Raw genomic sequence first — 26,064 nt, 5'->3', positions numbered from 1 at the left:
TAACTATTGTAGAATTCTCCAGTTCTTTATTTTTTCCTGTTTTGCTGAAAGCATCATTACATCTACTTTCCCCCAGACTTTCAAAACCTCAGAAGATCCTCCATTAGTTGTCAGAAAAAGTCATCAAGAGTTTAGAGGTTACTTAACACAACTCTCTAAAAACTCAATTTCTTCAGAACTTTTCTTGATATTCTTGCTCTTCCCTATACAATAAACAGAAAATATTCATTGCTTTTTGTGTTCCTAAATTTAACCTCGTGTTTGATCTTGAGTTTTCTGACTTTCTATTTTTACTTGTTCATGGTATTTTTATACACATCTTCAATAATTCCACCACACTTACACATTTTCTGCCTGGTTTTCTCTTGCCTGAGATTAACAGGAAGACATAATTTACAAAATGGCCTGTTTTTTCCAGTTTGAAACTTTCATTTCATGGTCTCATTCACCTGAGCAGTCTTCCACCTTCATTTCTCTGCTAGTTCTTGTTGTTGTCTCCAGTCAAAATCAAAGAAAATTGCCTCTTGCTCTTTCTGCCACTCTTTGTACAAGGAAAACTGCTGCAACATATGAAACCTTGCTGAGCAGCCTGCAATCTGAAGCGCTGCCATCCCTGAAAAAATTCCCTGTTGCCACCAAGCCCCGTGCCCGAGAGTCCCGCCTGTCCAAAAAGGCTTCATGCACCCCATGCTGAAGGTCTGGAGCAGCCCCCACCATGCCAGATCTAAGCAGGTCCTCGTTCCTCTGCTAGAACATTGCTGTGGAAGGCAGTGTGGCACACATCACCTCCTCCAAGTCTTCTTGGGCAATAATTCTATTCTAATATCCTGGCTGAGAATTACCACAACAAGCCACCTTCCTCCCAGGCTGGGTTGGACCACTCCTGGGAGAAGTGACAATATTCATAGACACAGGCAGCCTGAGCCCTTAGACCCTCACTCCTTGAGCAGGTGAGTGTTGCTTATTTTCCAGCAATGGAGCAGATGGGATTCACCCTTGTTCTCCAGTAATGAAACCTCCTGTGCGTTGTTGAATTCTTATGAAGTAGCACTTGCCTCTCAGCATCACACTGACCCAAACCTGCTTTTTGCAGTGTTGTGGCTTCATTGATGTGAAACAACTCCTTCTCCTCACACCCATAATTGTCCCCCTTTCTCCACTGCTAGTAATGAGGGAAACTTTTCTACCTTCCCAGATTGCTTGCGTTTTGTTTGGTGCTTGGTTTTCATTTTGTCTGCAGGGCTTCCCACCTCTCCTCAGGCTGCTTCAATTCAGCAACCCCAAACAGAAGCTCTCCAGGTTCCTTCCTACATGGATGCCACTAAGAAGCATGTTTCCTGTTGTGGCTCTCACTAGCAAGAAGCAAATACCATAGACCTTGCCAGATCAGTACAAACCCTGGACTAAAGCATTCAGGATTGGTGCTTCCCTTAGAGAACAACCTTACAGGAGCTGCTATAGAGCTATGCAATAGTAGAGAGAGTCCTAAAAAAGCAGTAATTTTTATTTTGGCCACTGACTTCTTTTGTGAAGAATGCATTTCCTACTATTGCTGGGAGCTGGGAGAGCAGAAATAATAAGATGGTCACCTTGTTAGCCAAGGATTAGGCCCAAGCAGTATATATTTAATTAGACTTTAAAGAGCTTATTTCAATGTTAGGAGATGCACTCCTTCCCCATTGCTGCTGCCTCAACGGAATTGTTTCAGTAAGTCTTCTGTTTATCAAGAGACAGGAGAGTATTTTCAGACATTGTGAGCACTCAGTTTTTGTTTGCAGTTAGATTAAGAAGAGGAAAGTTGACCCAAAGCTCTTGTAGAGCTCATCTAATCTCTTTGGTTGAGAAGATCTGTCCTCCCACAGACTCACCTTCAGCATTATAAAGGAATACATCTTCCTGATGACAAGCTCTCTTTGCAGGGATACCTCAAACTTGGTTAATCCAGAAGGAGCATCTTCTGTTTCAAAATTTTAAGAGACACATGAGAAATTAGAGTGCTGCTTGCACATCTTTGGACTACTACTTACCCACAAGGTCTGGGGCATTCACAATGAGCATTAGTGAAGACGATGTGGAGAAGTTTCTTGATGGCAACCCTGCTTTTGCCAAGCAGTATTTTGCGAAGAAACTAAAAACGGAGTCCTGGGATAACAATGAGAGTGAAATACTTTTTGAGTTGATCCAAGACATGCAAGAAAGCATCAACATGGAGAAAGTGGTTTTCAAGACTTTGAGAAGAATCAGGTCCCTTATTCATGCTGACCGCTGTAGTCTCTTCATGTACAGGCAGAGAAATGGCACACCTGAACTGGCAACAAGGCTTTTCAACATCCAGGAGGGAAGTACTCTGGAGGAATGCCTGGTGGCCCCAGACTGCGAGATTGTCTATCCACTGGACATAGGCATTGTGGGCCATGTTGCTCAGACCAAGAAAACCATGAACATCAAGGATGTCCGTGAGGTATGTTTGATTTATTTGTTATCTGGGTAGAAGAGAGGTTCACAGGGCTCAAGAGGCAGCAGCACACCACAGTGCTTGGTGAAAGCCCTTGTGATGTAACTGGAAACAAGTAGCAAGTCTGAAAGTCTCTTCCAATTTAATTTATGGGGTGAGGTGAAACTAAGCACATTAATTACGCTAGATCTTAATGCCTGCAAACAGTGCACCGCTACACCTTGCCTAACTAAAAAAAAAATAAATCACATCTAGTCCAGCAGAAGAATGTGGCCAGATCTGCACTGAATGCACATGGAATTTTCCATGCAATTTTATATTCTATGAGTAAGTGGCAGAGACAGGAATTCTTTACAGTGAATCCAAAGAGGGTTTTCCATGACAAAAGAACTTGGAAAATATTTGCTGTGATGAAGGTTTAGCTAAGGGCATTCAGAGGCATCACTATGGAACAGTGGGAGTGGACCCCAGAGCAGTTAACTGCAAGCTGTGTATGGGCGATCTTCAGCAGCAGCAGCAAGAGACAATCTTAGACTAAAAAAACTCTTCCAGCAAAACTTGTGATCTGCAGTATCAGGAGGGATCTGAGGGATTTTAATGTTTTGTGTTTATGCTTTCATGACAGTTTATTCCACATACTTTTGGTTCGATCACGTAAACCTGGATGGCAGGAATAACAATCTGCTTGTTCTAATCATAGGTATAAAACTAAAATCCATGTGACCCAAATATGGCATTTGGGATTACTCCATCTACTGTTTGCTAGCTACAATGAGACCATCTGTTTATTCATTCATTTGTTGCTCAGTGCAGGCATATCTCAACCCTTCAGCAAATCTTTCCTTGTCTTCCATAGAACACACTGAGACACAGTTTTGGTTCTGCAGCCTGGGTACTTTTTTGCTGGGCATATTGTTGGTGTTGGGGGAAGCATCAGAATGTGACTTAAATTTTAAAGTTTTTTAATTTCTGACATTTCTCCAAATACAGGAGAGGATTTCAGGTCTGTAAGCCAAGTGCTGCACTCCAATTCTGGTGCTTTTAGACATTGTCATAATACAATTCCTTTGAAGAAGACCCAGAGACTAAATGCTTGGTCTAGCTCATTTGGCAGAAAAGGCCAACAATAGGGAATGTATGGGGATAAGATTCATTAGGGAGTGATCATTTTTTATGGTGCAACCTTCTGAATATGATCAGAGTTGTGTGGCTTTTTCTAACCCAAACAGAATGACTTATAGATGACAATTTATTCACCTGAGCAGGGAGAATATCTTTGGTCAGCAAGACCACGCCTGCACTCCCCCATGGCAGGTGATGATGGTATCAATAAGGCCCTGTGCAGGTGAAGTGATTTGCCATCTGCTTGCCCTGGACTATTCTTTCTCCTCTTTTTAAGAGAAACTAGGGGTAGATGCTGCAGGCTGACGACAAGCTTCATTGTAAAAGTAGAAGAAAAATGAGGATGTGTAAACTTGCCATTGAGTGCACTGGTTTATACCCTGTTACTATGCAGTGCTACCTGGCTCTACCCACTCTGCAGTGCTAACAAAATGTCAGAGGGAAGGATGGAGGAGGTACCATGAAGAATGCCATTGATCTGAGAATAACCAGTGGAGAGCCCCCTTGTTCTGAGTTTGACATGTTAAAGCTTATGATTGGCAAGACCTTCACAGAAAGTTAAAAGTGCACTTTGAAAGTTGCAGTTAAAAGCCACATCCTCTGCTCTTGATATTAGCTTTATCATCTGTACATGGACTGGTTTTCTGCTAACTCATTTCTTTTCCTTAGTAATTTTTCAGTAAAACTTTCTTTAGGCAGCTTACTTTAAGGGGCTGTGCTTGGACTTGGTTTCAAGACATGTTGTGAAAAATGCTTATTTGTAAATTCTCTATTAAACAGTGTGCCCAGTTCAGCCCATTTGTTGATGAGCTCACTGACTACACCACCAAAAACATCCTTGCGACACCCATCTTGAATGGCAAAGACTTGGTTGCTGTCATTGTGGCTATAAATAAGTTGAATGGTCCACACTTCACCAGCTCTGATGAAACAGTAAGTGGTCAGTAGCTGAATTCCTATCAAAGAGCTTTGCTTTTGTTGTGTAACAGAGATCCTTTTACCCTAGTGATGCCTGCTTTAGTGAAACTCCACTGGTGTGAGTTTCCCTTAAGGGCACTCACACACTCATAGAAGAGGCTTATAATTAGAATGTTTATCTCAGATCTTTCAGGGAAGGTACAGTGGGATAAGCCTCATGTCATGGCAATGCAAAGCAAAGCATATATCCTGGGAAATTACCCTGATGCTTCTAAAGCAGTATTATGAAATACAGTACACATGAATTTGCTACGGCATTCAATTCAATTTCACAATTTGCCTTTTCAGCTTTTCCTGAAGTATCTGAATTTTGCATCCTTGAACTTGAAAATTTATCACTTGAGTTATCTTCACAACTGTGAGACTCGAAGAGGCCAGGTAAGAGTGAAAATGCAGATTGGCTATCTCAAAATCAAATTAATTCATTCTTCTGATTTAAAGGGTGAATCTGATCTTCTTCAGATATTTGTCCCTGAAGAGCAGAAATAAAGAGATGCCCCCAACTGCTTTCAGATAGTGCTTCTTTCCCAGAGTCCTTCGTTACTCTCTCTTTCTTCTGCTATTGGCAAAACTGTAGGACCTCATGCAGTGGCACCAGTTCCAGCAGGACTGACCTCTAGGTGTTTTGTTTAGTTGAGGCTGTGAAGCACTCTTGGATCATTTCATCATTTCAGATAGCAGCATCCAGAGACTTTCTGAAACTCTTAAGAATGTGGTGTTTTTTCCCCCCATCTGCTCATTAAAAGTGCTACTGAATTTCCTCTTAGAGCCAGTAAAATTGTTGTCATATGCATGTTGTATTGGCCTCCATCAGTAGAAAAGAACATATATTAGGGGTTTAGGATATTCTGGATTGAAATTCTGGTATCGTACTTCCCCATTAGTTGGGTTACAGTAGGACTGTCAGATTTATTGGCATGGATGTGAATCCTCGCAATCACTTTCTGCAGCAGGCAGTAGTTGTCACTCAGGAGGATGTGGAATTGCATCTGTGCTTCGTGGCAGCCACGCTCTATTCTCCAATGGGATTGCCATGGAGAGAGAATAAATGCCTATCTCAGCAAAATGGATGCAGAATGAAAGTTAATTTTGGAGCTTTGGGATGGCATTTATACTTTCTAATTAATTTATTATGCTTTGCCTAATTTTTTCATTTATCAAAAACATGAATGATGGTCCAGTAATACCAGCAATGATGAACAGTTAACTAAGGTAGAACTAGCAAAGGTTTTTCTGTGGAGAGTTTAGCAGTAGGACCAGTCAGGATAAGAAAGGAGCTAGAAGATAAAGTGGAGGCCCATAAGGTGAAGGCCTAGTGCTTCTGGTCTGGGACTGGACCCAGGAGTCCTGTGCTCGTATATTACTGCTGTCTGAGGAGGTGCCACACAGAGGGAGAAGAGCAAGAAGGAGATGCGATGCAGGACACACTGCTCTAGTTCTGCCAATAGCTCAATTATCCAACCTCTGATTAATATAGGTCTTCAGGGCTGTGTGGAAGTCATTATAGTTCATTGTGTTAGAATTTAAAGTACTGAAGTACAGAGTGAGCAAATTACATTCCTCAAAAGTGGTCTAGGATTTTAATATTGCAAATCCCAACAGCAAAGAGTGGGTGATACTGTGGGTAAAATGGCTTGTGCAAAGACAGGTCGGTCTGCTTGTGCTCAGATACTGTGCAAAAGTCCTATTAGAATACCACATAATAATTTTTTACCAACTTCTTTGCATCAGTCCTTAGATATATTTCAGCTGTTTCTCTCAGTCCTTCTTACTGGGCTTGTGGCTTTCAGTACTTATTGCATGCTGTGAAGTGCCAAAAAGCGAAACTGCTGCTCGTGTTTATCTAATGGTTGGTGCAACAACACCACTCTTCTGTTGAGGGATACCAACACTGAACTCAGACTTCATACAAGTGGCAGAGTTGTCCCAGTTTATGGATTAAAAACAGAGACCAGTGCAGCTCAGAATTGCTAAAAAAAATCTACTAGTGTCCAGTGAAGAGGTGAGATGCACTTTTCCCAGTTGTGGCCAAGTAACAGTATTTCTTCTTCAAAGCACAGGTCCAGTCTGCTTCAAGTTGCGTGCTCCAGAAGCATGGCTCCTCATATGTCCTGGGCTCAGAGAGCCAGACACATACCTGGGATACAGGCACACATGCATTAACTAAGCTAAGCAAGAGTGTAGATGACTTCCTTACCATTTTAGGGCAGTATTTGTGTAACCCCTGCTTTTACAAATAAAAAAGCCCAATAGCAACAGCTTTCTTAAAGCTGTTACCTTCTGTAGAATGTACCAGAAGATGGGGAAAAGCATCATAGGCTGTTGCACAAAACAGCTGTTCAAACACTTCGAGGAAAGTGTTAACTCATATATTTCAAACACCAGCCTCTGGTATTTGCAATGCTTTTGGTGTTAACTGGTTTTGGATGCAACATTTTACTAATGGATATAAAATTTAAGTGGGGACAGCTCTTTGTCTGACACTGCGACCTTTTTTATGCTATATTGGTAACATTTGACTCCTACACAACACTGTGATGACCTGACTCCTTCTCCCTAGCAATTCCCAGTGCGAACAAGCGGGTAGTTTTCCTGCACTTTTCAGGAACCCTAACCCAACAAGTCCATCTCTCCAAGAAAGGCTGTGCTTATGTTTTGATTATATCCTGCAGGTGCTGTTGTGGTCAGCTAATAAGGTTTTTGAGGAACTGACGGACATTGAGAGGCAGTTCCACAAGGCTTTTTACACGGTGAGGGCATACCTGAACTGTGACCGATACTCAGTCGGTCTCCTGGACATGACAAAGCAGAAGGTGAGTGTGCACATGTGTGCTATGCATTTTTCTGCTTGCTGTTATCCACTGAGGGGTGATGCAGGCAGATAAGGTTTACTGAGGCAGTAAAAGTGCGAGCCTTCCTACTTTTCTTGGCATTTTTTTACTGTGCAAACATTAAGATAATGGCTTAATGAAATCAGAGGAAAGGGGAAGAGCTTATCACTGAAATGGGAGAGTTGGAGGCTGGGAAGAGGTGTCTGACTTTGGCAATCCTGATCAAAGGCTGCAGTACAAACAAAACCTCACAAAGTCTGTGGGCATCAGAAGTATAGTGAGACACCTGTGGAACCATCAGCAAACAAGGGCCTATTTATACACAGCACACACTTGCCTGGAGTGGCATGAGATCTGGAGAAACCTGAGGTTTCAATATTAGCAGAGAAAAGAGCTAGGCCATATCACAGAGTGACTTGTGACCAAACAGCCACCTTCCTCAAGGACTCATTCATGCTCATGATATCCAGGTTTTTAGATGAAATTTGGTTTCATGAAAACAGGCTGATAGAATCGAAGTTACCTCTGATTTGGTCTGATGGTTTGCACCTTTGGCGAACTTTATGTGGGGGTTACACAGCATACTTGCCAGTGGAGCCCTCTTTGTCCCATGGCTAGGCTGTCTTGTTGACAGAGCTCTTGCAGCCTATTGTCTTGTGAAGAGGTATGTTAAAAGATCCTGTGTAAGACACTTTGATCAATATTATAATGTAGCATAAGAAGAAAACCCAAAGTAAGTATTTAGCTTCTTTAATCTGGCAAATAGTAGGTCAGGCAATAGTCACACTTTGGAAAATTAAGAACACAAAAACATTATTGAAGCAGTTTGCTCTGAGTACAGCCAGTACTCACTGTTCACTGAATGAATCAGCGCTCTGTGTATAGGCAGTGTATGGTAACATGCAGCCCTATAAATGACCTGACACGTCCAGATTCGGATATCTGGGTATCATTCTGCTGCCTAGTATTGAATTAATTTTATTATTTCATGCCTTGTTTACACAACACCGAAATCAGCATGGTAGAGCAATGGTTACATTGAGGTTTGAGACAGAATGCACTTTTCTACTCTAAACATATGTTTTTAATTTTAAAACCAGGAGTTTTTTGACCTGTGGCCAGTCCTGTTGGGAGAAGTACCTCCCTACTCAGGACCTCGAACCCCGGATGGCAGGGTATGTGAAAACAAGATTTCTTTAACTCTCTCCTTCCTAGATGGATTGCCTCACCACTCATTTTAACACCACTCTTTTTTTCACTTGTAGGAAATAGTCTTTTACAAGGTCATCGATTACATATTACATGGAAAAGAAGACATTAAAGTCATCCCGTAAGTGCCCAGTCCCTGAATGCTAGGTACTGACACAGGCTGTAGCTGAAAACAAGGTTCCCCATGTTTTAAATACAGCCATGTGGAGAAATGTAAAGGACTGATAGAGGATTGAGAGTCACAATGTAAGTTGGTGCTTCAACTCACATTTCTGCAGGATAAAGATTTCCTCAAGGGCATTGGGATCCTGACTTGGAACTTAGGGTCCAAAATTCACTGCAACCAGTGATTCTTTTCAGATGGAGAAGTGAGCTGCCTTGATTGCCTGCAGTTTTCCGGTGTCCTTGCCAGGTAGAGGCATCACTCTCCTCCAGGCCTTCCCCGTGTCTGTGGCTGGGCCTCATCCAGGATGCTTTGTGCTGAGGTTTCCTTGCTTTTCTCCACTCCTTCTATCACTGACCCCATCTTAAGGCTACCTCTGGCCTTTTCTCCCATCCTGACACATTGGGACTCCCTCTTTCTAAGAACTGCTCTCTCCTCTTGCCACTGAATTTTTCAGAGGAGCCTTGGGCAGCTTGGGCAAATCTGACATAAGAGAGGTTTTCCCCAGCTCTGGTAACACTGCTTTACACTAGAGTATGTGCTGCAAAAAAGGACCCCATTTCTTGGGTACAGCAGTGCTCGAAGTTCAGGCTGGCAGGCATCCTTAGCCAGGAATCTCCTTTTATCTTTCTCTGTGTTGAAAGTCTGAGGCATGGCCTTCACTTCTAGGAATGAATTTTTATAAAATATCTGCAAACCAATATTTTATCAGTTGTTTTGTTTTGAATCCTTGAAGGGAAGTTATTTACTTATGTGGAAAATTTTTGCTTGTGCATGTGGATCCTTTGAAAGTAACAGAACCATTTATGGACTGGAGGTTCCAGGTCTAAACCTGGATTATACAATCAGCAGAATGCACTTTGGTTCCATGATCTGTTTTCAGTAAACATGTACCTTTAATTTCCCTTATACATTTTTCTTTCATTAGAAATCCTACCCCAGATCACTGGGCACTAGTTACTGGACTGCCAACCTATGTGGCTGAAAGTGGATTTGTAAGTACTTAATCTGGGATTCCTCAAGTCTTTCTGACATGAATAATACTCATGCTGTTTTCTCAGCAATTCAGTCCTTTGTTTGGACAGTTAAACTTCTCATTGTAATACTTTTGTAATACTTTTTCTTCTGTGTGATCCCCTAGATTTGCAACATTATGAACGCTGCTGCAGATGAGATGTTTAACTTTCAGGTATTGTGAAAACTTCCAATTCTATCAAGGATTCAACTTTATAACTTTATTTTTTTGCAAAAAATGTAATATAGAGTCAATCTTAGGCATATAAATACTTCCTTTGCTTGTAGTCTGAATGTAAAACTGGAGTGCTCATGTATTTGCATGAGCACAATACGTAAAACATATTAAGTTCATGATGTCTCTCTGCTTGCTGTTGCTTCAAGGAAGGTCCTCTAGATGAATCAGGATGGACTATCAAAAACGTTCTCTCCATGCCAATTGTGAATAAAAGGGAAGAAATTGTTGGTGTTGTCACATTTTATAACAGAAAAGATGGGAAACCATTTGATGAACAGGATGAAACCCTCATGGAGGTATAGTGCCTTGCTGGAAGAAATTCATATAGTTGAAGAGGTCACTATTTTTCCATGTACACCTGCAAAGCATCCCGGGTGTTATGCAGATAAGTGGGTATCTTTGTTGCTTAGAGAGGTGTTATGCATCAGCTTGAACATTGTGAAGGCAACTGTTTGACATACTGGGGGAGTTTGGTATGAGAAACCCGACTATGTTCTTGTGATTTTTTTCAGCATTCTTGGATTGTACTCCTAGCCATGAGCATCTGCTGTGTGCCAACACAACCATTCTGACCTGTATTCACACACCTGCCAGCTGGCTCTTGCTGGCTGGGCAAGTCCCATGAAAAATGACACAGAAATTGTCTATACAGCTAGGATAAAAAGGGAGGCCAGCTATTAAAACTACCAACAGTGATTAAAGATCTTGCTCCTTAGAAATGTTCCTATGCTAGTTTCAATGAAATATAAATATTTAGCTCTTGGACCCTGTTATCAATCAAGACATTTCCTGAAACAGACTTTTCTTATCAAACAAAAAGACCATGGGGAAAAAAATCAGTTTGAATTGGCCACTGGACAGCAAACAAGTTGAAAGTGAGCACAGGATGTAAGTAAATACATGTGAAAGGTGATGAGGTCCCTTTGCTCTCCTTTGATGCGAGAGCTCCTGATCTGCTGTCACTACTGCAACAGAAACATTTCCACAGGTGTGGAGACACCTCCAGAAACACAGAAATAATTTTCTGTCCTCTGAACTCGACAGAGGGTCCTTCAACCGCCACAGAATCGACACTCTCAAGGCCTGGGCAGATTCAACAGCAGCGGAGCTGCTTTGCTGAGGAGCAAGTCACAGATGGGAGCAAAGATGTGGTTGCTCATTGCTAGAATTTTGGACAAAGTCCAGCCTGTGTTTCTTTAAAAATGTATCACATAGTGTCATATTTCTGTGTCTTTGAGGAGCAGATGTTATGGTTATTTCTCTGTTTCCTTCTCTTCCCCTTACCAAGTCCTTGACACAGTTCCTGGGCTGGTCTGTACTCAACACAGACACGTATGATAAGATGAACAAATTGGAGAACCGTAAGGACATTGCTCAGGACATGGTGCTCTACCACGTGAAATGTGACAAGGATGAAATCCAGGAAATTCTGGTAATGCCTCGCAATGTGGAGCTCACACCCAAGCGTACTGGCCTGGCCCACGGCCTGTGGCACAGACACAGGTTTCCCACTTCACAGAGATGCTTCCAGCCACCACGATGTGGGGGCAGCACCTGGGCCCTAGTAACTGCACAGGGGCAGAATGAGTCTTTCTTTTTGTTCTGTGGTCTGCCCTCCTCCCTGGCACACTGTGCCACTGTGCTCTTTCTAACTTCCTCAACAAAGCCAGCCTTGGAGGTGCTACTCAGGGCAGGGCTGTAGGAGTGGAACAGAAACTGATTTATTCCTCAAAACCTCCTCTGTGCTGAGGATGTGAAGTTAGAGGACCCAGCTGTGACATTGGCTCTTGGGGGACATTTGCAAGTGAGGGAAACACAAAACAAAATCAAGGAGGGGGAGAACACTACCAGGAAAAATGTGTTGAAAGACAAGAAATTGAAGTAAGGTCCAGGAAAGAAGCCCAATTTGGATATGAGAGCTGCCCTAGATTACCACAAAGCTGCCCAGTGAAAAGTCCAGGGGGGTTCAGTTGTCTCCTTAACACACCCCTGCTTTTTGCAGCCAACACGAGAAAAGCTGGGGAAGGAGCCAAGTGAGTGTGACGAAGAGGAGCTGGCAAGCATTCTGGTAAGAGCAATGCACTGCTGGAAAGAACAGCCCTGGCAAGCAAATACTGCCTGCATAGACGTAGTGAAAAGTTCCCAGTGTTGGCATGGTGTTACCTGGCAAAGGGTGAAGGTGCAGCATACCCTGCCCTCGTTTGCTGCCTGAGTTTGAGATTATCATTAGTAAGTGTCAGCACGTGCCTCCCACAGCTCCTGGGGAGTCCCTGCTCTCTGCCTCTTTATCTCAAGGGCTTCAAAGTCCATCTGGAAACACAACAGCCACCTTGGCTTGTTTTTCAGTGTAATTAAGGAGGGCTGTAATTCTTCTCCCATTTTGAGTCTCCAAGCTATATTAAATCAAATGCTTTTCAGGAAACAAACCATGTTTCCTGCACAAAACTGCCCTCCCTCTTCTTCCAATAATGGGGTTATCATGAAAAGCTTCATTTCAGTCTATTTATGTGCTATATTCCAAAAGAAAAGTAGTGTCAGACTGATACCTTTTTATTCAGCAAAGCTTAGTAATGACATAACCAGCACAGCAATAAACCAGCCCACCTCTCTTACAGAAAGAAGAACTCCCGGGGCCCACTAAGTTCGAAATCTATGAGTTCAGGTTCTCTGATTTTGACTGCACTGAGCTAGAGCTGGTGAAGTGTGGCATTCAGATGTACTACGAGCTTGGCGTGGTGAAAAAGTTCCAGATCCCACAGGAGGTATGAGCTGCCAAAAGCTAGTACATCTCCTGTCTTGGCTGTACTCACCCATGTTGCAGCTGGCACTGAGGTCCCCGTGTGTGCCCAGCACAGAACAGCCACAGGACTGGGCTCACGGGGGCTTGCAGGGAGGGGATCGCGCGTCCTGAGCCCCCTCACCCCGCTGAGGCCAGGGAACGCCCTCTCATGTGGGATTGGAGCATATCTTCTGCTCTCTTCTGCTCCTCACTGCCTGCCACAGATATGGTTTGCCATGAGGTCTATATGGGTGAGTGGTGCGTTCTGCAAAACGCTGCTTGCACGTTCTGTATCCAATGCCGCTCACAGCCGCAGTGTGAAAACACAGCTCCCGGGCACGACACGGGGAGCGCCTACCTGTCTGCCCCTTCCCCTTGACAGAGCACGTAACCTGCAGCTTTCAGCCAAGATACGCTGAAACACACTCTGGCAAACCCCTTTGTTGTTCATCCCCATGCAAACATGGATGCGCCTTCATTTGGCGCAGCTGGCACCAACCTGTCGACAGGAATGGTGTGATCCCCTGGGAACAAGGACCACATGAACCCTGACTCGCCAACTCGCGACTTTTGCGGTTCAAAACCCTGTAGGAATTGCGAAACTGGCATTTCAGCAGCCCTGCTTCTTCCGAGGGGATTTCTCAGCACATCGTGCGAAGTCGATTTCCATCTATCGGGATGTGGGGGTAACTGCAGGAAGAGTTTTCACCCTGGAAAGGCAGGATGGCGATCGGGAGGGAAGTAAATGGGAATTACCTCTGTGCTTCTTACATGCAGAATGCCAGGGTCAAAAATATTAAATATATCTACTCCGGAACAACTAACCTCTGGAAGAGGTGTGAATAGCAGTGATTCTTATATTTGAGATTTTAAGAAATGAATACTCATTAATAAATAATTGGCTCTTTAATGAGAAAACTGCATTGCTACAAGAGAGAGTACACATGGAGAAGTAGACTGCAGAGGAAAGAACAGTGATATAAACGTCATTCTCCTCTACATCTATGGATCCATATCTCTTGAAGGGAGACATGAATATTAATAAGTCACAAGAAAAGGGACAAAACTTATAAGTGATAACCTAGATAAACAGAGTAAAATCAATACATTCACAAACAGTAAGATGAAATCGCCTTTCCTCCAGGTGGTGCTGATTCTTGTTTAACCCAGAGGCATCTCTGTGATTTTATATTAAAAAAAAAAAAAAAAAGGAAAAAAGAGAGAGGGAGAGAGAAATATTAGAAATCAGCTATATTTCAGTGTCCACTTTTGCTCTCTACTAGGCTTTACTCTATTGCCAGAGTAGCCTGATGATATATGAACCTTCTGATCCCTTTCTGGGCCTACCTCTGTAGAACGGGTTTGAACTTCATCCATGATTTCTGTACATGACCCTTATTGCAAGATGAACAGGCAGCAGCTTCATTACCCACACTAACATCCTCTTCCCCACTGGCAGGTTCTGGTAAGGTTTGTGTACTCTGTCAGCAAAGGCTACCGGAAGATAACTTACCACAACTGGCGTCATGGCTTCAATGTTGCACAGACCATGTTCACACTCCTGATGGTAAGGTAGCACCCCCCTGGTTAATTTTGTGGCACAGCTTTATTTGCAGCAGGTCTTCTGTCTGAGAAATATGCAGGGCTCCCTTTGAACCCTGGTGCAGGAAAATGTTTTGTCACTCCTGGCACAGACCCTGCTAAATGAGGTCTCCATTTGCCTGACGGGACAGTCACTGCATTGCACATGAAGGAAGCTTTGGTCAATATTGGCCAGTGAATGGAGAGCTTTAGTTTTCATACATACAGATGTGCGTGGTGTTGAATAGATTCCAGATTAAATCCTTCTGCAGAGTAGATGAGAGAGACTACAGGACTTCCACTCCTCCAGTAGATTCTGACAGTAAGAGCCAGACTGAAGTCAGTTGGTTGGGATGGACACAAACTCATGCTTTCCATTTCCATCCAGAACAGACACAGGTGTGGACAATCTTTTGGATGCTTCACAACCACATTGCCCAGAAGACGCAGAGCCTTTTCACAGAGTACTTTGTGTTCAGTGACTGGGAGGGGTGCTTATTAAAGCCTGGGTGAATCCTGGGGCCAAGGCTTCTATAGCACTGGGTAGCCAAGCCTCCACATGTGCATCAAACACATAAACAGTACAGATGCACCTGCCTGTGTCTGAACTTTTTGTTTCCAGCTGATTCCCCGTTTTAACCTAAGTCAGCCGTGTACTGCGTTTCAGTTCACAAATATTTTCAGTTCTCCTGGACTGTCCCAGGACATCCCCAGCACAGAGCAGTCACCGCTCAGTACCTTTTCCCATCAGAGATGTTAACATATGGAATACAAATTTTCTCCCTCAGACTGGCAAACTGAAGCGTTACTACACGGACCTCGAAGCCCTTGCAATGGTAACTGCAGCTCTGTGCCATGACATTGATCACAGGGGAACCAACAACCTCTACCAAATGAAGTAAGCATTTTCTTACCACTTCAAACCATTTTCTGTTGCTTTTTCTTGGAGTGGAATCAGGCTGTGATCACACCCAACTCCAGTACAGCTCTGTTTAACACACAAGGGTGACAACCTTCTTTTGCAAGAAAAAAGCCTTGCTTTTCAGCTTGCTGCAGTGTTTGGGCTTATGCTTTGGCCAGTGGGGACAATTTGCCATGCTCTCTGGGGCTTTCTTAACCTCCTAGCTAACCTCCCTTAGTTAAAGCAGAAGTCTACATTACCATTACAGTGTGGAACAGGTCTAGAGCAGGCACTCAGTATCCTGAGCATTATAGCAGACTATTTAGGATGCCAACAGAACCTTCCTGAACGTAAGATGAAAAATTTTTGCTATATCTATGGAGAAAGCGCCATGTTTGGCGTTGCCCTCACTACCTACAGAAACAAAGCGCCTATGAGAATATTGCTCTCAGTAGGTAGTCATTAGCTACATATAAACTATTGCATAATTTCGTTGCCTACTCAAGGCTCTGATGCTCACTTAAATGAGTCAGATCACAGCTCTTCTGCAATGCTTGCTGCCTATACCTTCTTATATATCCTGGAGCTTTGGAAAAACATTAAATAAAGTTGATCTGTGTTTTTGATAGAAGAGGGCCTTGCTTTTCAGCCAGGTGTCTAAGGATTGCAGGTTTTTCTGTTCCTATTACCAGATATCAATATGTAGTTATTCAGGAATTAAACAAACATACTAAGCTGAGTAATTACACTGCAGTCATAAACAATATTTGCAGTGAAATTTGTAGTTGGAAAACTATTTTTCACAGTGTCTAAAGAGTTATAAGCAATGTCACAGGAGTCTTTTATTAGACTGAAGTCATTACTTATTAAAAAGTTCAACTCATAAGCCTTCTTAAAAAAATTGATCTTATATGTGTGACAGAAATGAAATGCAAAATTACACACTTATTTTCATTTTTAAGTGCTGCACTAATATCTTCAATTTTTCCTTTGTACAAACAGATCTCAAAATCCTTTAGCTAAACTTCATGGATCCTCTATTTTAGAGAGACATCACCTGGAATTCGGAAAATTCTTGCTCTCTGAGGAGGTTGGTAATGAACTGCAATACAAGGGCACGAATAATTTCCTTTTACTGAAGTTTTTCATTAACAACAGAGTTGTCAGCACAAGGCCTTTCTCTGGATTGGATGCTAAGAAACTGCATCCTTTCCATCCTTGAATGCCTCATTTCCAAAGGACTCTATGCCTACCCAGGACTAAAGCACATAGGCTTCCTAAATGCATGTCTTGGTTTCTTCAGCAGCCACATTTTTATCCCTATAGGAACATGTTAAATACAGTGTTGCTCTCCTGTAAGCCCCTCTGATAGGGCCAAGGCTGAAATATTCCCACAGCTAACTTTTAATTTCAGGCAAATTTGCAGTGGAGTCAGGGGATGGGGTTTGGGTAGGCACTGTGTAACAACCTTCCCCTGTTCAGTGAATTAAAGGGGAAGCGGCACTTGGCATGATGTACGGGCTCACACGCCTTGCACACAAGAGGAGCAAATTGAGCTATTGAAAGAAAAAAATGTGACCATATTTGGGAAAGGGAGGTGGCCAGGAACTCATAACAGCATAGAGCTTGGATTTTTCAATGCCCTGTCCTTTGCTTTTCAGTCACTGAATATATGTCAGAACCTCAACCGCAGGCAGCATGAGCATGTGATTCACCTGATGGAAATTGCCATTATAGCCACAGACCTGGCACTCTACTTCAAGTAAGTCAGTCATGCACACCCTCTGTGAAAGGCAGAAAGCAGCTGGCACTTTACAGAGACCAGATGTGATACTTTGCTCTGAAAGACCCCGCCAGTGCAACCGTTCTCTTAACAGGCAGTGGCTCTGGGAGACTGCCTTTAATACTCACCTCAGACCTGGGGGGAGAACTCAAATAATTCAAAAGAATTTTGAACTTCTACTCAATTAAATCATATACATGCCCCAACAAGGCTGGGCTATTTGATCCCCTATAGGAAGAAATGTCAAGATTTGGTTTGGTTTTACTCACCTAGCATTTCAGATCTGAAAATACTCATAAATGACAAACGGACTGGCCAGGACTGTACGAACTTCTCTGTGACAGCAGAATGACGCAAGTAACAAGTAGTTTATTGTAGGTGAATGTCCAACTCATAGTCTATTCCACACACAAGGGCCTAAAAAGCCAAAATCTTGGAGAAGTGCCTGCTTTCTAGGACATGAGGCTGAAAGTCAATGACATAAAACTTCCTAATTAGCAAGGAGCTTTCAAAATGTGCTTTCAAAATATAGTGTCAAGACCAGAGACTGCTTCTGTGTTTTGCACTGCAGTATAATTACACAAAATTTAAACAGTCCAAAAAAGAGGAATATGAGGGAGGCTGGAATACCCAGAACACTTACTTTGGAGATACAATACCTGTATGGTACCATCATCTATCTGTATACCACCGCTTCCTCACCACTTGGGAACAAACTAGTCCTTGCCCTCCTTGGTCCATGAACTGCAAGCAAAGGCTTGGCTGAGCTAAGACACAGGATTATTGATGATAGAACACATACACAAGTCACTTTGTGGTATGGCCTAACTCTTTTCTCTGCCAATATTGAAACCTCAGATTTCTCCAGATCTCATGCCACTCCAGTCAAGGGTGTATTGTGTATAAACCATTACTCAGAATTTCCTATATACATTTAGATTATATAAATAAGGTTAACAAAGCCTGACTAAGTACATAAAGCCAGGTAGCTTTAAAAATACTCCAGCTAGCTCTAGGTTTCTGCAGTTTGCTTCACATGTAAGGAAGAAGATTTATTTTACTGCAAACAAAGGTGTAAGCATTTCTCAGCTAACATAACTTGCAGTAGCTCGTACTTTCAAAGACCTGCTCATACCTCACCACTATACTCATCTTAAAGGCATTTGCAACAGTTAAGGGAGCAGATGATGGTGCTTGGTTTTGTTGGGACATAAGAGTCAGGACAGCAACTACTGGGAACCCTTCTGGCAGAGTTGTCAATACCAGGATCAGCCACCTGTTTTTGACATATTTGTTTCTTTGTTTCATAGATTTTCATAGATTTTTCTTTTGTTTTCTTTTTTTTTTTAACCCTTCCTCCCCACCCCCCAAAGAAAGCGGACGATGTTTCAAAAGATCGTTGATGAGTCTAAGACGTATGACAGTGCGACTGCCTGGACCGAGTATCTGTCTCTGGAGACAACAAAGAAAGAGGTTGTCATGTGAGTAATTGTCTCTGGGGAAAGGGTAGTGATGTGGACACCAGGTGGGAGCTCCAGGATATGCTTTTGCTGCAAAGTCAGCAAGTGATACATTACTGGCTACTCAGATTTGATCTTCTGGAGAAGCAGGGAAAATACAGGGGAAAAAAAGCTTAAAGTGGTTCTTCATCCAAATAAGTGTCCTGTTGGTCATATACTCCCATGGAGATTCAGGATCCCTTCTGGCTATATACTTCTACCACATCACCCTGAAGGCCACAAACAGAGACATCCAATCCATTAGCTGCTCTTCCCAGTGGCAGCTAGCCTGAGTTGCACGATGCTCCTGCTTTGACCAGACAGAAACTTTGCAGGATGCCCTGCACTGTGGTGAAGCATTCTCAGCACCTCACTGCAGACTGCACTGCTACACACCCGTGGGGGAGCCAAAGGTGCTACTCCCAAGTCAAGGAGTTCAGTCCAGCAATCACTAAAGCAGCAAATATTTTACCTCCAGAAGCAAGTAGTTTCCCATCATAATTCCATTTTAATCAAAAGAGCAGCCTTTGATGAGTGTCCCAGTCAGAACCAAGGCTGTTACAGCAACACATCTATTAGTTCGGAAGAGACCATGGGATACCTGATACAGTACTGGGGTATGAGGGTCCTGAGCCTGAAAAAGTAGGGAATAAATTAATTTCTTACCTGTTCTTAGGGCCATGATGATGACTGCCTGTGACTTGTCAGCTATCACAAAGCCTTGGGAAGTCCAGAGTAAGGTAAGGTGCTTGATATCCTGAAGGATTTCTGTAGGTTACACTTCAAAGTAATGCAATTTCTAAGCTACCTAGAAGCTAAATCAAAGTCTCCTACCAAAAAAGGAATAGCTGTTGTTTTGATGAATTAACCAATCTTCCAGGTTGTAGTTGTGAGTTCTGTACAAAATTCATGATTGCAAAAAAAAAAAATCCCAACAAAACAAAAAAGAAAACAAATCCCTCAGTTACATAGATTTTTAGGTAACAGTGAGTTTTTTTACATGTAATATATGCATTGGCTTTATTATAGCAATACCTACCTGCAATTTGCTCAGTTGTTTGATTTCCTTACGAGTTCATTCCTGAACTGTACTTGAGCAATTGCTAAATAATAAACACTAGATTTTGAAGGAGGGTAAAAGAAATAAAACCTACCTTCCTGTTCAGCTTGAAGAAAGGACAACAGGAAGAAAAGAAAAATAGACACCCATAAGGTGACCAGTAGGCAAATCCTCACGGGGAATACACTGGAAATATTTCTCAATAGATGAGCAGTGGCCTAATGAGATGCAGTGCAATATGACTGTTTAGCTGTCACGAGACAGGTGAAATCCTGTTGCCACAGCTGCCCTTCCCAGGACGAGGAGTGAGGCTGTGGTTGGACAAGAAGAAACAGAAGGATAAGAAGTGAGATTTGATTCAGAATGGAGACATGAAGTGCATCAAGTTATGGGGCTGAAGTTGGTGCTAACTTTTTTTTCCCTCTGTGTCAATGTAGGTAGCTCTCCTGGTAGCAGCTGAGTTCTGGGAGCAAGGAGATTTGGAAATAAGCGTCCTTCAGCAACAGCCCATTGTAAGTAACATGCAAGAACCAGGCAGTTCAATTCTGACAGCAAGTCTCAGCACAAGCAGCGCTGCCCTGAGTGCTCTGTGTCTGCCTGAAATCACAGTGCTTGCCAAAATCCTTTAGAAAAGTATGTTCTGAGATAGTGAAGAGCATCCCTGACAGTGACAAGTGCCTCTTGTCCAGCTATCCAAATAGTTGGGTTCAGTGGCTTTGAAGCATCAAGGGGTGATTCACCCTGGAGATTTTTGTGTAGGTCCCCTACAGAAAAAATTAATAACTAAATAGACAAGTCACAGAAGAAAGAAGAGTTTCTAATAAAGAGAAAAACTGCAAACACAGACTTCACAGAGTCATAGAATTATTGGTAAATGGAAGGGCATTTCTAACATTTTTTTAAATAAATAAATTTGACATTGAAAGAGGCAGGAGTAATTCCTGTAAGTGTTCTCCACCTGTCTGGTTTGGGGATTTTTAAAGCAGACTTTTATGCACCCTCTCTACCCACAGTGACATCACAAATTATATAGTAATCAACAAGATCTTGTAAAAATATAATTTCCACAAGGGAAAAATTTGTTCTCCTCCACATCCATGGACACTTGAATTGCAGTCTAAAATTTCTGCTAAAATGGCAATGGAAATGAGCCCTCTTCCTTCCTCTGCAGTTGAGGAGGAGGGCTGTGATGGATGGTCTTTAGGACAGCATGACAGAACTGTCAGGCTGACAGAAGAAGGCAGTTTTGGGGAGAAAATAGAGGTGTGTTTTTCAATTAAGTGTTCTCATAAACCATGGTGAATTTGTGTCCTCCCACAGCCGATGATGGACCGAAGGAAAGCTGCTGAACTTCCAAAGCTTCAAGTGGGTTTCATTGACTTTGTGTGTACATTTGTCTATAAGGTAAGCAAAGTGCACCCTTACACACCCCACCCTTATCAACAGGGGTTCAAATCCCAGCTGACTGAGTCCTGGTGCAGCAGCACCACTCTTGGGGAGAGGGACAGGTACACAAGTGAAAATCTGCCCTTTCCTGAGGCATTGCAACAGGGTGCCTCTTTCTGCCATTGATGCTTTCCGCAAAGCATCAGCTTTGGGTGTGGGGTGTCAGGATCTATCTTGGGGTATGATGGACAAGTATTCCCTCTGCACTGCATTGCACTGAGAGGTGTGTTTTGATTAGGAGTTTTCCCGTTTCCATGAGGAAATTCAGCCTATGCTTGATGGGCTGCTGAACAACAGAAATGAGTGGAAGACCCGTGCTGATGAGTATGATGCAAAAGTTAAAGCACTGGAGGAAGAGAAGAAAAAAGAGGAAGAGAGAATGGCTGCAAAGAGAGGTCAGAAAAAGTAATCAGCTTTTCATTCCTAACTCAAAAACGTGCTTAGGAACACTCACAGATTACAGCAAGTTTTGCTGACACGGCAGAGTAAGATTGGCTCCACTGGCAAGGCTGAAGGCAACTGGTCTTCAAACCTGATACTATGACAGGTTGTCAAGAAGGCCACCAGTTTAAAATCTCAAACACTATTATCTGAGAAACTAGTGAGAACACATTCAGCATAAATTCCCATGCAGCTGGGGAAAGCAGAATGTCATGTACTGTCCATGGAAAATAGCAGGTAAATATCCCTTTGGCTGACCTGCTGTCCCACAGGTCATAAAGTAGAAGCTAAGAAAAGCATGAAAAGTTAAAACAAGGTCCTAAATATTCCTAGAAGAACATTTAAGAAACAGTGGTTCATCTCATCACATTTCTAGCCCAGATTAGGTACTGCCTAGAAGCAAACAGTAGTGGCAGTGACCAGTAGCAATTTATTTTGGTTGAAGATGGTTTTCTTCTTCTGTGGGCTCAGCCTGGGCAGTAATGAAAGCCATCAGCAGTAGTGGGTACTGGTTGAAAGTTTTTCTGATAGCCTGAGGATTTGTTTGACTCTCAAAAGGGCAGAAGCAGAAGGTTCTCCTGACCTATCCCAAATGTCTGATCAAATACCTGCCACGACTGGGTGCCTTCACTCCACAGAGACTCTATCTGAACTCTTCTTTTGTTCTAAACTGGACCAAAATTCCAACAGCCCATTGTGTGGACATTGCTCAAATGACACAGTTCAGAAATTATTAGAGCTGTCTAGATGTTTTATCTCAGTTTGATTCACAGTAGTTAACTTAAAATAGCAAAAGGAAGTGTTTTAACTGTGATCTAGAAAATATCTGAAGAATTATTTACTGAATAAGTAATTGATATTCAAGCAAGGAAAATTTCTACTAATTCTGCAATACTCTTTCCAAGCAGCCTTACATGTACAATCACTTTGCACAGCAGACAGCTCTATATAGGGTGCTATAGGTATATGACCTAAGCTAATCATTTGATAAAAGTTCTAAAATCTTCTGCAATGACTGAGAAGGAAATTTATGACTGTGTGTCTAATTCTATGTTTCTTTTTATATGACAGGTGAAATAACCTGTAATGGAGGAACAGCTCCAGCTTCCAAAACTTGTAGCATACTTTAGACCTATTCTCACTGAAATATATGCCACACAAAATGAGAACACCCATTTAAAAACAACAACAAGAACAACAACAAAATCCCAAAACTAAACAACAACAACAAAAACCCAAACACCCCTAAACCCCCGAAAAGAAAAAAAAAAAAGAAAAAAAAAATCATGGCGTACAAATACATTCCTGATTGGACTATTCTGATAATTTATTAGGCTTGTGACCAACCAGGGAAGGGCTAGATCTTGTTTGCCTTAATTGCATCTCTTCCTGATGGTAGGGAGCCAGTTCCGTCTTGTCTCCTGTCCTCCATTTAACACATCTGATGTCAGATGTCATGTGACAAGTCAAGACAACATTTGGCCCAACAAATCAGGTTGTAAGGTTATGGAAGAGCATTTTTCCTGCACTGAAACACTTCTTATCCCAAAGCTGATGGGGATAGTCCTGCTCCATACAACCTCATGAGACTGACAGTGAATGCAACCATAGCCTGCACAGTGCGAAAAATGAAAAAGAGATAAAGTTATCATATCTAAGTCTGTATCTGTCAGGACATCAGAAGAAAACCTGAGGGTAAGGATAAAGCATGAAAACTGGCCACAGTAAACCTTTGAACTCCTCTAAAAGATTATGATTCCATTTAAATCCAAGAAATGCTCTGACAGATTATACATCTGCATTCACTTCAAGAATCTGGATAGGTTGCTATCCCAAAGCATGGAGCTATTCATGCAACACACAGTAGCTGCCTTCTCCAGGAGCAGGATCCACATTGTATACTAATTGAATCTTCATTCCTTCATGAATCATTTTAAGAAGACAGTGTTATCATTACCCATTACAGTTCCTCTTACAATTAGCCAAGCAACCTGAGTTGTGAGATCTCATAAATTTGTCTGTTTTGCCTCATAATACTGTTACTTAAACAATTAATCAGAACTAACTGTCTTCCTTTCCTCCTCCAGCTCTGAGATATCTTGTTTTTAGATAACATGCCAGACTTGTGATTCTTATTTCAGATGAAAGTAACTTTTCATGTTTATTCATGCAAAAATAGAACATTCAATTACACTCCTGTAGTAGTAGACACACCCTCATGTCCTGCTTCCTCCCCCCGCCCCCCTTCTTTCTTTTTTAAAATTGTTTGGAGATCTGTTTTGCTGGGGATTTTCTTCTTCTATTACTCCAGTAACCTTTAGGATTCTTACCCTTCAGTATATTATTTTGCATTACAAAAATACTGCAAGTAAAAGGAAAACTAGAGCTGTGGTGGTACCTGTGGTGATCATTTACCTGTCTCAATGTAGTAAGCAAGATGTAATCCTCAATCACTATGCAGCAATTCTGTGAGAAGCAATGTGTCTTTCAGGAAAATACAGAAACTTGTCCACTTGCATGAAAGTTAAAGCACAAGAGGTAGTGACTCCGTATTGTATGTCTCATTTTATTAAGAATCATAGAATGTCAAGGGCTGGGAGGGACATTCAGCACCAACCTCACTGCCATGGGCAGAGACACTTCTCATTACATCAAGTTGCTCAAGACCTTATCCAACCTGGCTTTGAACAGTGCCAGGGTCGGGGCACCCACAACTCCCTGGGCAACCTGTTCCAGCGTCTCACCACCCTCACAGTAAAGACATTTGGTATAAATTGCCCTTCCTTCAGTTTGTACCCATTACACCCTGTTCTATCACTACAGCTGCCGGTGAAGAGTCCTTCTCCAGCTTCCCTGTAGGACCCTTCAGATACTGCAGGGTTGCCAGGAGGTCTCCACACAGCCTTCTCTTTTCCAGGCTGAATAGCCCCAACTCTCTCAGTTTGTCTGGGGGAGGTGCTCCAGCCCTCTTACCAATGTTGTGGCCTCCTCTGCACTTGCTCCAACAGTTCCATGTCCTTCTTATGTTTGGGGCACTGGAAATAGTCTCAGTACTCCAGGTGGGGTCTCACCCGAGCAGAGGATCAAGTGGGAAGTTTTATCATACAGCAGAAGTCGTCAAATAAATTCTGTTCTTTCTTTTCTTTTTTAAGTGGAAAAAATGCCACAAGGTTATTGTAATGCACAGTGGTAAGTAATGGGATTTTAATAATCACCACAAGACATTGTACACTTAAATACTGAGAAAAGCTCCATATGTTCTCAAATGTTTTCTGGGAAATAAAACCTGGAGGCTAACCTTCCTGCTTCCTGTAACCAGCGTGAAGCACTCAGAGCACTGCAGGGTGCTTCAGCAGGGCTGCTCACACCAGGAGCATGGTGTGCCTGCCCATCACACCCTGTGAGCTGTGGGTGACTGTGCCCTGTCTGCCCACATACACTTGGGAGCACAGCTCGTCCTCACAGCCTCAGTGTGGGCATGCTGCCGCGTATTTCCAAATGGGAATATGCATGCATGCATGCAGGGGATGTCCACAGACACTGAAGAGTGGGGTGCCAGCGGAGGAAGCTGTTTCTTAGGAGTAGACCTTTGCCATGGGAGCAGTGAGTGAGGGCCAAGAAACAGATTTGTCCACTGTTTTCCCAGGTGTGATGGACTGAACTTTTCTTGGGTGGGCTGGTTGAGCCAGTTTCCATGATAACCTGGGATTGATGTCTTAAACAAAGTGTTTTCACATCAGATAGGGAAAAAGGCACATCAGAAGCAGATCCTGCAGAGGTAGGGTAATGCTTTTTATCATGCCAATCTCCTTCCTTCTGGTGAGCCACAACTGTATCTAACAATGCAAAACTCTCCCTCCAGGGCAAATCTGGGAGCAAACTTCTAAAGGGGTTCCTCTAGAAAGCAGATTCAAGTGGCCCCTCCCCCAGCTGGTTCAGGAAAATATTTACTTGGAGAAAGTGGAAAAAACTGTTTATTTAACAGCAAAATATTCACCAGCACAAAAAAAAATTTAAAAATCCAATATTAAACAATAAAACCTCTTGCCACTCTGAAGAGACGACAAACTCATAAAGTCCCCTTGGTGAGCTGTAGCTCAGTTCAGCTCACTTAGTCTCTGATCAGTCCCTACGGTGCCGGAAGTGCCACGGCCCAGGCCCGGCCCTGTGGGCCACAGGTGGAGCTGCTGGTGCTCTGCTGGTGTTCAGTCCAGAGCAGGTTTAAACAGGTCCAAGAAAAAGAGAAAAAACCCCACAGTCCAGGGAACTTCTCTGCCTCAGCTAACTCAAAAATAACTAAAAAGCAAAGGAGAACTCTCTCTTGCTGTCTGTGCTGCAGACAGCACAGTCTAGAAAAAGGACGTGGGGGAGCAAATGCAATTTCTGGTAACAAACTGCGCACTTCTCTCCCCCTTCACTCTCAGAGCCAATCTTAAAGGTGCAAAACTTATTTCTGGGCTAAACACATGAATGGGGATACAAGCATTATAAAGTCACCCCCAGGACAACATGGGAGTGCTCACACATATGCCTGAGGGTATACCTTCTTTCTGATAAGGCACAA

The 26,064-nt window shown here is 42.7% G+C and overlaps 1 protein-coding gene across 1 annotated transcript; it reads left to right on the top strand.

The window, feature by feature from the left end:
• The first annotated feature begins 1,898 nt into the window (after positions 1-1,898).
• Positions 1,899-22,630, top strand: PDE6B (phosphodiesterase 6B). Its single transcript, XM_030968821.1, has 22 exons — positions 1,899-2,461; positions 4,358-4,510; positions 4,844-4,933; positions 7,228-7,368; positions 8,487-8,561; positions 8,652-8,716; positions 9,687-9,753; positions 9,900-9,947; positions 10,157-10,306; positions 11,299-11,442; positions 12,013-12,078; positions 12,626-12,772; positions 14,249-14,356; positions 15,159-15,268; positions 16,274-16,361; positions 16,933-17,033; positions 18,428-18,535; positions 19,230-19,293; positions 20,051-20,125; positions 20,934-21,017; positions 21,298-21,454; positions 22,572-22,630. The coding sequence occupies exons 1-22, from the start codon at positions 2,051-2,053 to the stop codon at positions 22,628-22,630; spliced, it is 2,511 nt and encodes an 836-aa protein (XP_030824681.1). The 5' UTR covers positions 1,899-2,050.
• Positions 22,631-26,064: the final 3,434 nt, after the last annotated feature.

This window comes from Camarhynchus parvulus, chromosome Z (assembly GCF_901933205.1).
Source record: "Camarhynchus parvulus chromosome Z, STF_HiC, whole genome shotgun sequence".
Classification (NCBI taxonomy): Eukaryota; Metazoa; Chordata; class Aves; order Passeriformes; family Thraupidae; genus Camarhynchus; species Camarhynchus parvulus.
Note: the sequence above shows the minus strand (reverse complement) of the source record. Positions and strands in the feature narration are given on the sequence as shown.